Source organism: Oryctolagus cuniculus, chromosome 4 (assembly GCF_051225735.1).
Source record: "Oryctolagus cuniculus isolate XC-2025 breed Fujian yellow rabbit chromosome 4, ASM5122573v1, whole genome shotgun sequence".
Classification (NCBI taxonomy): domain Eukaryota; kingdom Metazoa; phylum Chordata; class Mammalia; order Lagomorpha; family Leporidae; genus Oryctolagus; species Oryctolagus cuniculus.
The window spans coordinates 125,872,436-125,886,510 of record NC_142870.1 but is presented as its reverse complement, the minus strand read 5'-3'; the positions used below and the strand labels follow the sequence as shown (position 1 = coordinate 125,886,510).

The 14,075-nt window shown below is 39.5% G+C and overlaps 1 protein-coding gene across 11 annotated transcripts in view; it reads left to right on the top strand.

Annotated features, from left to right (window-relative positions):
- Positions 1–14,075, top strand: part of MME (membrane metalloendopeptidase) — a 157,629-nt gene that overhangs the window by 108,459 nt on the left and 35,095 nt on the right. For 6 of the 11 annotated variants that reach the window (XM_089330254.1, XM_089330249.1, XM_089330256.1 and 3 more), the window contains 3 exons: positions 5,487–5,644; positions 6,241–6,375; positions 6,568–7,686. In XM_089330254.1, coding sequence (XP_089186380.1) covers positions 5,487–5,644; positions 6,241–6,332 — 250 coding nt within the window. In that variant the 3' untranslated portion in view covers positions 6,333–6,375; positions 6,568–7,686. Of the gene's footprint in view, positions 1–5,486; positions 5,645–6,240; positions 6,376–6,567; positions 7,687–14,075 lie in introns of those variants that run through there. The other 5 variants (XM_089330255.1, XM_089330252.1, XM_089330247.1 and 2 more) reach the window with 1 other exon arrangement.

Here is a 14,075-nt window from a genome sequence, read left to right as displayed (position 1 = left end):
ACAAATAAATAAGGAAGAGCTCCACAATCACTCTGTAGCTTTGCTAGCAGGAAGACCACAGCAAAAGGGAGGGTGTACTGAATTATTGACACAGTTATTTCACTATTCAGAGTTGCCTGCTTTAATGTGCTGTTCAAGTACCTTATGCTATTCTTAAAGTTTATTCTTTATCATATTACTTTCAAAGATGTCTTGTGCATTTCTCACATTTATTAGAAGTTACATAATAAGCAGAACAGTTCATCCCTTTCCTGGGAATTTAGAATCCTGCTCTTATTCCAGTCCTGTTGCTAATTCACTGCTCTGAGCAAATAGCTTATTTCTCTGCATGCCCATGGTCTCAGAATTAAAATCAGAACTAGGAAAGATCAAGGCCTTCTCAAAAACCAGAAGGCAGGCAAGTGGAATGTTTTGCAAACCAACCACTTTGAGAATGGCGAAATATATCAGTGAAGAGAAACTAGGGCACAGTGTTGTGGAAAAATCTGAATCCGGAGAGAGCCAGATAGAACCAGGGACATCTAGGGTCAAAGCAAAGACCAGCCAAATAGCTACACAGGAAGCGTTTGGCTCCTCTAAGCCTCGATTGCCTTCTCTACAAAATGGTCATAATTACCTGCTCCTCTCTGGGAAGGATAGTGTACACGTTGCCAACAAGTTATATTTTCAATTGCATTGAGATTCAGTACTTTGATTGTTACCTCTGATTTTTCTCTGGCACTAATTAAGCTCCATGGATCTTTTAAAAACATGATCTCTTTTGGCTGAAAGACTAGAATTTTGTTTTTTCTTTTTACCATATTGGCTTTCATGTTGCTGTAAATGTGTCACTTTCTTGATCCCTTTTGAATTATTTTTCTCACTAGATACTCTTGATATAGAAAAGGCACAAAAAGTGCAATCCTTTAACTAGTAAGAGGTTTGTTCGAAAGTAAAAAGCAAAAACAAGAGCACTCTCAAAACAAAATTGAAGTTTTGAGCAAGATGATAATTGGAAGAAAACAGTTTGCATTATAATGCAAGGATCTTCACTTTGGCCCAGAGACCTTAGGAAAGCTACTTAGCACCTTTAGAATCTAGTTTGCTCAGAAATAAAGTTTACAAATCTCATGCATTTTTGTCATCCACATATATACTTCTTTGAGAACTATAAGTAATAAAATTGCATAGTTTAAAGTCACTAAGTTCATAGTAATTTATCACAACAGCTATAGAAAAACACCCAGTATAAGTAAATGTTCAGTAGATATGCTTAAGAATTCTCTTAACCTTCTAAAAATCTGCTAAACTCAGATCTTATATTCTAATGGTGAAATACATGCAATTATATAAACTCAGTCAAAGGTATTTGCTATTCTCCACTTATCTGGTACTAAATAGTGCTCTTATGGATACAGTATCATTTTGAGACAACTACATATGAGTTGGTATTATTTTAAACTAAAATAGGTAGTCATAATTGGTTCACTCACACAAAGACTAACACATTGGCCTTTATAAAATAAACATAATTCATCACACAGAGGTGAGGTATCTGGCAATTAGCAAGCCTTGCCTGTCACCCACCTTTCATCTCAGCATGCAACCTCATTAGCCACTGAGAGGACTTTCCTTGTACAAGCCTCAATATGTCAAAAAATATTTATGGCTTTATCTACTAAAGTAGCTAAAACATAAATTGTTTAGGAAAAGCTTTAAGGAAATAGAAACCCAGGCTTGTAGAAATACTGATCATAAAGCAGCCTTGGAATTGTTCTCTGTTTGGCACATTGCATTTTCTTGAAAGGTTATTTATAGGAAATATTTTTACCTTAGGCAAGCTGATAATGAATTGCTATGTTCTCAAGAACTTCTGCACTTGAGCTTTAAGGAGTGTGTAATAAAAAAAGACATATTGCCCAAATCCCTCAATATTAAAAATGAAAATGGGCTGTTCACACTGCAAGTGTGTGCTGTCCTTGATAGCAACACAAGGACTGCTGCTGATTTCTTAATGGAATATACCTTTAAGTTCTGTACTTACAGTGCTCAGAGATTTTTCCATATTTATTGAGTTCTGTAAAGAGCAAAATGAGTGAATAAACCCAGTCAATAGGATGCTGAAACTAGCTGCCAACTGCTCATCAGAGCTGATTGTTAAATGTGCAGGAATTTTGTGAGCTAGCTGATGTCGTATTAATAGCTTGAAATCAGCCGACACTGAAAATCAGGGAGGGTTGGTTGACTTTTCCCGGAGAATCAGTGTTCAGCAATTACCAATACATCAAAGACAATTCGTTGTTTTGGAAGTGAAACCAGGACCACCATAAAATACACAATCTAGGGAACTTGTATGCGACTTAGACAAGTAGATTTGCTTATTTGTAACTTTTCCCACAAAGCTAGCTATTTTCATATTCTAACACAATCAATAGTTTACAGTTTCCCAACAGATGAAAGTATCTTGAGGAAGGGGTGCTTATTTCTAGTCTACACAATGGTCATGTGTGCATTGATGCTAACTTGAGTGGGTTGACCTAAGCCAATGATACAGACTGAATGTTTGTGTCATATATTGAAACTTAATCCCTAATGAAATTGTGTTAGGAGGTGGGGATTTTGAGAGGTGATTAACTCATGATGGAAGAGCTCCCTTGACTGAGATTAGTGCCCTCATGAAAGACACACAGAGAGATATCTCACTCCTGCAATGCGAGAGGATACAGTGAGAAGGTAGACAGTGATGAAGCAGGAAGCTGGCCCTCACCAGATGGTGTATCTGCTGAAGCTATGATCATGAACTTCCACTTCTCCAGAACTGAGAAATTTTGTTGTTTATATGCCACTCAACCTATGCCATTTTTTTTGATAGCAGCCAGTATTGTCTTCTAAGGATAATTCAGAACGTTTGTAGAAAAACTGAATTAAAAGATAGGTTTCTTGAGCTACAGAGGATATTTGAAATCCATGCATAGTTTTAATAAGATGGACATTTTTATGAACTTTTTGAAGCACCCCTCACAGTACAGGATAACTAGAATATGATACAGGACTTCATGATGAAGTGATGAAGAAGCTCAAGATTACATCCATTTGTGCATATTTGCAAAAGCTTATGGAAGATGTTTCATTGAAGCAATTTTAAAGAAAAACATATTTTGCCAAGGAAAAATTGTATAATGAGAATTTACTAGGTGTTGTAACAGTTCTTTAAAGAGCCAGTTGTCTTGTTTCAAACAAATCAGAAGAAAATTCACTTTTCAAGATAGTTTGGGACCAAGTCATGGGGGTTTAGAATTCTAATCCAAAAAGGTTTAATTTTAGAACTGCATTTGAAATTTCAAAGCTTGATTTTCTAATACGAGGGTTATGCTAACCTGAAACCAAAGGTCTAATAAACAATGAAGAGCAGAGATCACAACTCTTTAGCAGTGTGTTTTCCAAGGCTTGATACAGCACCCAGGACCTCGTAGCACTCACAAGGTTTTTTCTGCTTATTGAGTTTAAGTCATCATCCTTAATCCTTCAACCACAAAATATACCTGTTAAAATAGTTTAAATATATTCCAACTAAACCAACCTACAAACCGTTTCTTTTATAAAATGACTTACATCTTTTCCTCTGGGAAAATATATTGCCAGATTAAAAATGTTAAGAGGCAAGATTAATGATAAGCAGAGCAACACTAAAATAGAAAATTCATTTGCTTGCTATTGACAGAAAGCTGGAACAGGGAGACTTGCATAATAGTGTGGTTCTCATTCTGTCATGCAATTAGTAAACGGTACTCAAAGTGAGGCCAGGGGAGCACCAGAAAAAGGGGTATGGGGGAGGAAGTTGAATTAAATGATATCCTTCATTAAAGGATATTTTAATGAAGAGGCCCATTTGACTTCATCCCCAGGGTTATCTATTGCTGAATAAAAAGAATGTTACCCTGGACTCTTCCCTCTTCTGGGAATCGTGGCAGATCAATGACAGTTCAGGGGTAAAGGGGTAGCAAAGGTTACTGGCTTGGTGCCCCAACAAAGAAGGCCTTCAGCACTAGATGAAATAGATTAAGAATGTTAACTGTGAGGTCCTTATTTATAAAATAAGCAATAGAAGGTAGAAGAGGCAGGGAGAGATAGCAGAGAAAGTGTTGCCATAGATGCCATTGAACAGCCTCTGTACAAACCTCTAACCTCAATGTAGGAGCATGGAGGACCGCTCAATACCTTCCTGAGTATTTCTGTAACTCCTGCAGGGCCAACCCACAGAGGGTGTTAGTGCCTCTAGCCCCACTAAAGAGACAGCCTCTGTTACCTGTCCCTAGTGATACAACTCTGAACATGCTGGTGCCAGACATTGAGGGCATTGTCATCTGACCCAAGGGCTGTGTCTCTCATTACTGCCAAAGATTCCAGCATAGAATCTTTCCATTGCATCAACTACTCTGTTATTGAACTCTTGCATTCCTACATTCCACAGAGATTTTTATGGGGGAGGAGAAATGTATCTCTATATATCATGTTTATTTGTCTTGTTATTGAAAATCCCTTGACCTAGAACTCAAATGTGAACTTACTATGACTTTCTGAGTGACAGGCAGACATTGCATGGATCTTAACACAATCTTCCTTCACTCAATAAAACCATTGAAAGTATTTTTCAAAACTGTGTTTATTTATTCATTCCTTTTATTTGTGAGTTAGAGAGAGAGAGTGAGTGAGTGTGTGTGTGTGTGCAGTGCTCCCATTCCCTGGTTCAAATGCCCATAACAACAATGCTCCTGATCAAAGCCAAGAGCTAGGAACTCACTCCAGGCTCCCATGTGGAGTGTTGCCTCCCAGAGTGTTGCCTCCCAGAGCAATAGTATGAAGCTAGAATCAGGTGTGTAGTCAGGATCTGAACCCAGGCACTCCTACAGGTGATGTAGGCCTTCCAAGGGACATCGTAACAATTTCTCCAAATGCTTATCCTCTTCCCTTTAACCCCCCGACAACTCTTGCAAACAAACTTCTCACCTCCCTTAGGAGAAATTACTTCCCACTTCACTCTAAAATCCCTGCCAGGTATGCTCTCCCTTCTAGATAGGCAAGACACTCAGCTGGTACATGCCTACATGGGTATGCAATGTGCTTACAACTGACACCCAATATGATTGACTAGTGTTAACTATTTTGGCTAGTCCTCTGCTTGCAAGCCTGTCTAAATCTAAGCGTAAACAGAGTGGAGGTGATTGAATGGCACTTTAAAAAATTTCACAAGCAAGCATATTATCCATGATTAGTTCCTTAGTAATGGAAAAAACATAGATGACTACCTCATACTGAAGGTATTGACAATTATTTTAGGAGATGTCAATGCTACTCACTGAAAGTAAATAGGATAGGATAGGATAAGATAGGATAGGATAGGATACAACAATACTGACATGTGCCCAAAAGATGCCAATGAAATTCACTGGGTGAAAACTGTCAGTGGTACCCCAATGTCCATTCTTCTTTTCTTCCTTTTGTAACAGAATCCTGAGTTTTGTCTGCGCACATGGCCATCTGAGTAGACCACACTTTCCAGCCAGGAGTGGACTGTGGTTTACCCAAGAGAATCTGAAAAGAAGCTGTATACACAGCTCTGTGTCACATCCTTTAGGAAGCATATTACTTGCACTCCGTGAAGCAGGTAGGAACTTACAACTGGCATGCTGATGAACTTGCTTCAAGTTTGATGGTAAAGGGGCAAGAAAGCCCCTGTGCCCCTGGCCCATCTCACCCCTGTTTGAGTCTGAGTTGCTGCTTTTGGTTTTTGTGGGAGTGGGGCATATTCTGTGTTACAGCATTTTAGTCTGCTAACAAACACAAGTAGCCAGTACAAAGCTATCAGTCTCCAGAAGGAAGGAGCAAAGGTTTAAAAATATGACTACATATCAGAGAAAACATATGATATTTGTCTTTCTGGGACTGGCTTATTGAAGACAAATGATGTATAGGGATGAAACAGATATCTTGTGATTTGGTTGTGGTTCTTGACCCTTGTTTACACTCCTGTGGAACTGTGGTTGTTCTACTTTCTATGTGTTGAATATTATGGTGAATGGTACATTAACCCTGTGATTATAGAGTGATTGTAATCATGTTTTTGCAAAATTTGGTGGTAAAAAAGAAGGGAAGGAAGGAAGAAGGGAGGGAAGGAGAGAAGTATGATTATCCTCTAAGAATTGTACCTATGAAATTTGTTCTCTTTGTATTAATAAAAATTTTAAAAATATATTTGACCAGAGAATCATGAGCAGTTGATGTGGGACAAGTATCTACTGGAAAGAAAAACTTTGGAAGTAAACTTCAAATATTATACATTACACCCTATATGACCATTTGAAAATCAGCACCGCTCAGAATTCAACATGACAAAAGGTAATTATGTAAAAATAAATTTCCTGATGATGTCTTCTGTGGCCAGTTCTCACATACTAAAATTAATAAGTAAATAACATTTAGAAAGCAGTTATAAATTTGTCAGGATAATTAATACCAACTGTTGCAACAAACACTCCCACAATTTGAGAACAGAGTAAAAGTTTTATTCTTCCTCAAAATCTGATGCAGGCCCGGCAAGTTTCCTGGATGCTTCTTTTCCAACCTCTGAATCTACTACCTTGGCTTCTAGTATTTTTATCACCTTGGAATTCTTTACCTCCGACCACATGTTTGGGGCCAGAAAGGAAGACTGGGGAGCACCCACATTTCCTTGATCAAAGCTAGGCACATGCAAGGCCAAAATGCAGGACGTCTCATGAATATTCATGAGTAATTGCCAACTCTTCCACACAGGCATTGCGACTGTTCTGGTATGCAGCATCCCAAAACATATCAATTATAATTCATTGTCCCTTAAATTCCTGAGTCTCTGCAACTTTGTGTGTCCTGAAGTGTAGTCTGTAATAAAGGTCAGAGTGAGCAAGATCCACAACAGTCCTCATTCTGTAACACCGGCCCTAATTTTATGAGAGCTACAGATCAAAATTTATTTTTCTCACGTTATTTAAAATTCTTGCTGAAAAAATTATGTAAAACTTAAGCTCCAATGGAGAATTGAGTGGGCCTTTCCAAGATACACCCATGAACTATTGTGTATCATGACGAGCCCCTTTCACAGAGAGCCAACCAGGAAGCAGGAGGCCATGCTCTCAGGCAGGCAATGTTCCTCCCTGGCCCCATTTCCTCACCTTGGAGTAAATAAGCCGGCAGATCACCAAATGCTGGAGAAGGGAGCTCACCGGATGACTTCTGAGGTGTCTGCCACATCTAATATTTAATGGATTTCCAATTTCAAACTGTGTGTCTTCAGTGATGTCCACATGCCTAGAAATCAGGGTGCTTCAAAAGCTTATGAGGCCTGGGGCCAGCACTGTGACGTAACAGGCAAAGCTGCCACCTGGAGTGCCAGCATTCCAGAAGGGCATTGGTTCGAGTCCCGGCTGCTCCATTTCCAATCCAGCTCTCTGCTATGGCCTGGGAAAGCACTGGAAGATGGCCCAGGTGCTTGGCCCCATGTAGCTTCGTGGGAGACCCAGAACAAACTCCTGGCTCCTGGCTTCAGATCAACACAACTCCAGCCATTTGAGGAGTGAACCAGCGGATGGAAGACCTCTCTCCCTCTCTCTGCCTCTGCCTCTCTGTAACCCTGCCTTTCAAATAAGTAAAAAATAAAACATTAAAAAAAAAGCTTAGGAGACCTGATAGATTCTTACTTTTAGAAGCTTCACCCTACTTTACATTAAACATTTTGAAATGTGCTCAAAATCTATGTGAAATACAGTGTGTGTCTAACTATATAAAAGCTTTCATATTTTGGTTTCAATAACTTTCATCCAGTATAAAATATTTCACTGATCTTCAAATTGTACCACAAGGACCCAGTAAGACACTGATCCTCCAAAGAACCAATCTTAATAGTCACACAAAATGGATTTTTTGCAGAGTTAAGTGTATTTCACTATGCAGAGCTCCTACAAAGTGGAACATATGTTAAAACATTTTTAAAAGACAAATTTATTTTCAATTTCACTTCTATAAACTTTTTGAAGTCTTTACTTTTTTTATTTGCTTATTTGAAAGGCAGAGAGACATACACAGGAAGATTTTTTTTTCCATCCACTGATTGACTCCCCAAACGTCTGTAACAGCTGAAGTGGAGCCAGGCTGAAGCCAGGAGCCTGAAACTCCAGGGCTCTCAGATGGGTGGCAAGGGCCCAGGTTCTTGAGTCATCACCTACGAACTCCCAGGGTGTGCATTAGCAGAAAGCTGGAAGTGGAAGTGGAGCTGGGACTCAGGCACTCCGATATTCAATGCAGTGTCTTAATCATCCTTATGGTAACATTATATCCTTAAAATTAATGAAGGCACATGCCATGGCACTCACTCACAAAAAAGGAGTTGGAATAAGGATGGCAGAAAAGGTAGCCTGACATGATGAGGAGGTCCCAGTTATTCAAGTGATGGGAGTCAACACCCTTGAGAGCTCTTAGGTACTCCCAGAACATGACTGTGGGAGGAGGAAGTTGGATATGTTTTAAACGGTTTAACTATCTAAAACAGAATTTGATTTTATGTGTAAACATTATATGGTACAGTTAAGCTGCTAGAAAATGGAAGTAGACACCTTGAACTTATTAATTCTAATAAGAATTAATAGAATAAATGGTCCCTTGTCATAAGAAATTTAGTAGATCGAACCTCTCCTATAAAAGTTTAGACAAGTTGCTCGGTGAGTATTCCAGACTGCCATCCATGAACTTCCCAGAGAGAATTGTTGCTGAAATGTGGATCTGTGATCCAGCTGGAGATACTACTGAGGGATTTGTGGAAAGAACAGCACTTCTTCAAAAGCACTTTCATCCAGGGATCTTCTGACTGACCTTGAGCAAAAAGCAGGAAAATCATGGCTGGTAAACCTGGACTCAGCCCAGCCAGGCAAGTTAGGTTCTTAGGATTCCAGGTCATCTTAGGTTGAGTGCAGTTAATCTGAACTGAGGAAGATTTTGGCAACCAAAAAAAATCCTTTTAATAGGCTTACTGATGTGCTATATAACTGTCAACATAAAATCACATGCATTGCCATATAGACTTCCAGAATGTCCATCACTACCAGTTGACATGGTAGCTAAAAAGTTTATCTCTTGGATCTTCAGAGGAAAGATAGAGACTTCTTCTTTCTTGACACTAATAAAACCAGGTATTTATCCAACAAATGCCTGCAAGAAATCAGCTTTATTAAGAAATGCAAAGCTAACATAATAATCCCTTTGTTTGAATGCCTGTGGCTTATGAACCATGAAGAACAAACTTAGAATTACTTGACATTCCCAGTCTTGAACATCAAGATAACTATTTTTTCTTTTTAATCCAAGATTACAAATACAGTTGTCATGTAAGCCCAGTATTAAAAATTAGTGAAAACAGTGAAAAACCATGACTCATTCTGAAATCAACTGGATTTGGCAAGCATCTAACTAATTACAAACCTATTTTGTAATTTGGAACTAAGCCAAGCCATTCAGATAGTCTATACAAAACAGAGGCTAATAAAAGAGGAACCCCAAAATTAGAATGAACCCAAATGAGGAGTCCAGATGCTTAGCACCTGGTAGTTAATAAAATCTGAAATTAAATAGTAAGAATAGCTAGAGGAATGGCTGAGGTATAGACCAATAAATCATGTCAAGCTAACTATTTACAGAAGAAGGACCCTGCAATGGGAAAGAGTAGAAGTTTTACAAGGTAACGAATTCCACTTCAAACAATTCAAGCTCGAATCACCAAGGGTCTCAACACCAGCATTTACCTTGAGAGAGTAAGAAAATATAAGTAGACAGAAATTGACTGTTGAAAAAAAAAAAATCTAAATGATCTTACGACTGCTTCTTATTAACTCCCAAAGGAAAGCTAGCAGGATTGGAAGTAAGGCATCCTCTCCAGAATAATGCTATGATCTTGAGCAAGTGGTTTAACCTCTCCATGCTTTGATTTCTCCTCAGATGGGAGACCTTGAACTGGGTGGCTTTAGAATCAGAATGCAGCTCCAACAATGCATTTATTGTCTTTTTTTAAAAGATTTTATGAATTTATTTGAGAGAGAGAGTTACAGATAGTGAGAGGGAGAGGCAGAGAGAAAGGTCTTCCATCCATTGGTTCACTCCCCAGGTGGCCACAACGACCAGAGCTGAGCAGATCCGAAGCCAGGAGCCAGGTGACTCTTCCTGGTCTCCCATGTGGGTGCAGGGGCTCAAGAACTTGTGCCATCTTCTACTGCTTTCCCAGGCCACAGCAGAGAACTGGATTGGAAGAGGAGGAGCCAGGACTAGAAACGGCACCCATATGGGATGCCGGCACCACAGGCGGAGGATTAACCTACTGCGCCATGGCATCGGCCCCCAACAATGCATTTTACTGAAGCACTTGTAAAGTCTTAGCAAGACTAAGAGGCATGGTTTGTTACTGCAAACAGTAAGAATGAAAGCCTAAGGGGAGCCCATGCTTTCTTTATTTCTAATCATTGGACTAGGCACATAGTGCCTGAAATCAAAGTTCTTTCTGAATTCCCTTAACAGGACATGGCTTCTTGTACCTGGTAGGCAATGTGGCTGCCTTCATGTGATATTTTACAAACTTCCCTAATAATTTTTCAATGTGATCTGCATTTTGGATTCTTTTCTCCATTTTTAAAAGATTCATTTACTTATTTATTCAACAGAGAGAGTCACAGAGAGAGAGAGAGGGAGAGATCTTCCACTCACTGGTTCATTCTTCAAATGGCCACAACATCCAGGACCAGATCAGGTCACAGTCAGGAGCCAGGAAATTCAACCTGGACTCCCACATGCATGGTAGGGACCGAAGTTCTTGAGCTATCATCTACTGCCTTTCCATGTGCATCAGCAGAGACTCAAACCAGTGCTCTGATGTGGGTTGGATGCATGAAAAGCAGCAGCATAATCCACTGTGCCACAATGCTGGTTTCCAAGGTATATTCTCAATAATAGATTTTTTAAATTATTTAAAAAATAAAAAATCATTCTTTTATCACAACAAACACCATTTAAGAAGTAGAATTTATTTTTTTCTCTCTGTATCCATAAAAACCAATGATAAGACGTAAGTGGAAGGGGTCCTAGGAACCTTCTGCACCTGTCTCATAGCTTTAGTAGCATTCTTTCTTCAGTTCCCCTGAAGTCACCCAGTTGTCATGTACAGAAAAGTGACCCTGGTGTCCCCTCCCCCTACACAAAAGCACAGGCTTCCCATGCAAGGATAAAGCAAGCTTTTCAAAGGCAAACACTGTACCAACCACAATGCCTGGCAGAGCAGAAGCTTAATAAATATTAGGAGAATGATGCAAAGCATTTTATTTTATTTTATTTTTCCCATAAGACTTTTATTTAGGGTATACAAACTTATTGTATTTCATAAATACTGCTCTAGGAACTTAGTGATTCTTCCCACCATACCCACCCTCCCACCCACAATCCCACCCCTCTTTCTCCTCCCTCTCCTATTGCCATACTTATTTCTAAGACCTATTTTTAATTAACTTCATACACAACAAATAAAATGAAAAAAACCCTTTCCTTAAAAGTCAAGATAAGGGCTGTTCAGAGTCATTGCATTTCAAAGTGTCAATCTTAATCCTATAGGGCCGGCGCCACGGCTCAATAGGCTAATCCTCCACCTTGCGGCACCAGCACACCGGGTTCTAGTCCTGGTCGGGGCACCGGATTCTGTCCCAGTTGTCCCTCTTCCTGTCCAGCTCTCTGCTGTGTCCCAGAAGTGCAGTGGAGGATGGCCCAAGTGCTTGGGCCCTGCACCCGCATGGGAGATCAGGAGGAAGCACCTGGCTCCTGGCTTCGGATCAGCATGGTGCGCTGGCCGCAGCAGCCATTGGAAGGTGAACCAACAGAGACCTTTCTCTCTGTCTCTTTCTCTCTCACTGTCCACTCTGCCTGTCAAAAAATAATCTTAATTCTATAGATTACTTTTTAGGTGTTCTGTTAGCTATCATAGATCAGGGAGAACATATGGTATTTGTCCTTTTGGGACTGGCTTATTTCACTAAATGTTATGATTTCCAGTTTCATTCATTTTGTTGCAAATGACAAGATCATTTTTATTGCCATGTAGTATTACAAGGTGTACATACCATAATTTCTTTATCCAGTATTCTGTTGATGGGCATTTGGGTTGATTCCATATCTTAGCTATTGTGAACTGAGCTGGGGATACAGATAACTCTTTTGTATACTGGTTTCATTTCTCTTGGGTAAATTCCCAAGAGTGGGATGGCTGGGTCATATGGTAGGTCTATATTCAGATTTCTGAGGTAGCTCCATACTGTATTCCATACTGGCTTTACCAGTTTACATTCCCACCAAGAGGATTAGGGTATTTTTTCCCCATGTCCTCACCAGCATTTATTGTTTGTTGATTTCTTCATGAAAGCCCTTCTAACTGGGGTGAAGTGAAACCTCATTGTGGCTTTCATTTGCATTTCGCTTATGGCTAGTGGTCCTGAACATTTTTTCATGTGTCTGTTGGTCATTTGGATTTCCTGTTTCAAAAAATTCCTATTTAAGTCCTTTGCCCATTTCTTAACTGGGTTGTTTGTTTTGCTATTGTTTAGTTTCTTGATCTCTTTATATATTCTGGTTATGAATCCTTTATCAGTTGCATAGTTTGCAAACAATTTCTCCTATTCCGTGAGCTTCCTCTTCACATTCCTGAGTCTTTCTTTTGTAGTGCAGAAGCTTCTCAATTTGATTTAATCCCATTTGTCACTTTTGGCATTGATTTCTTGTGCCTTTTTGGTCTTTTCCAAGAACTCTTTGCTTATGGTTACATCCTGCGGGGTTTCTCCGATGTTCTGCAATGATTTGATGGTATTGGGTCATAGATATAGGTCTTTGATCCATTTTGAGTGGATTTTTGTGTAAGGTGTAAGGCAGGGTCTTGCTTCATACTTCTGTATGTGGAAATCCAGTTTTTCCCAGCACCATTTGTTGAAGAGACTGTACTTCAGGTATTGAGTTTAGATCCTTTGTGAAAGATAAGTTGGTTGTAGATGTGTGGGTTGATTTTGGGTGTTTCTATTCTGTTCCACTGGTCTATCCATCTGCTTTTATACCAGTGCCAAACTGTTTTGATTACAATTTCCCTGCAGTGTGTCTTGAAATTTGGTATTGTAATACCTCCAGCTTTGTTTTTTCTGTTTTCAAGATTTACTTATTTGTTTCAGAGGCAGTGTTATAGACAAAGAGAGACACAGAGGGAGAGAGAGCTCTTCCATCCACTGGTTCATTCCCCATATATTCTCAATGGCCAGAGCTGGGTCGTTCTGAAGCCAGGGGCCAGGAGTTTCTTCCGTGTCTTCCACGTGGGTGCAGGGGCCCAAGCACCTGGGCTATCTTCTACTGCTTTCCCAGACCATAAGCAGGGAACTGGATTGGATGTGGAACAGCCAAGATTGGAACCAGAGCCAATATGGGATGCCAGCACCGCAGCTGAATGCTTAACCTGCCATGCTGTAGTGCTGGCCACTCCAGCTTTGTTTTTGTTGTATAAGATTTTGTTAACTATTCACACACTCCTGTGTTTCCATATGAATTTCAGCATCATTTTTTTCCAGAATGTCCTTGGTATTTTGATAGGTATCACATTGAATCTGTAAATTGTTTTCCTTAGCTTGGACGTTTTTTTTGTATCTTCTATTTTGTATCTTCAATGTTTTATGATTTTTGTCATAGAGATCTTTGACACCCTTGGTTAAATTTATTCCAAGGTTTTGATTTCTTCTGTAGCAGTTGTGAATGGAACTGATCTTAGATGTTCTTTCTCAGTTGTGGCATTGTCTGTGTATACAAATACTATTGATTTTTGTGTGTTGATTTTATATCCTGTCGCTTTGCCAAACACTTCTATGAGTTTCAGTAGTCTCTAGTGGCGTCTTTTGGATCCCTTATATATAGAATCATGTCATCTGCAAATAAGGATAGTTCGATTTCCTCCTTTCCAATTTGTATCCCTTTGATTCCTTTTTCTTACCTAATAGCTCTGGCTAAAA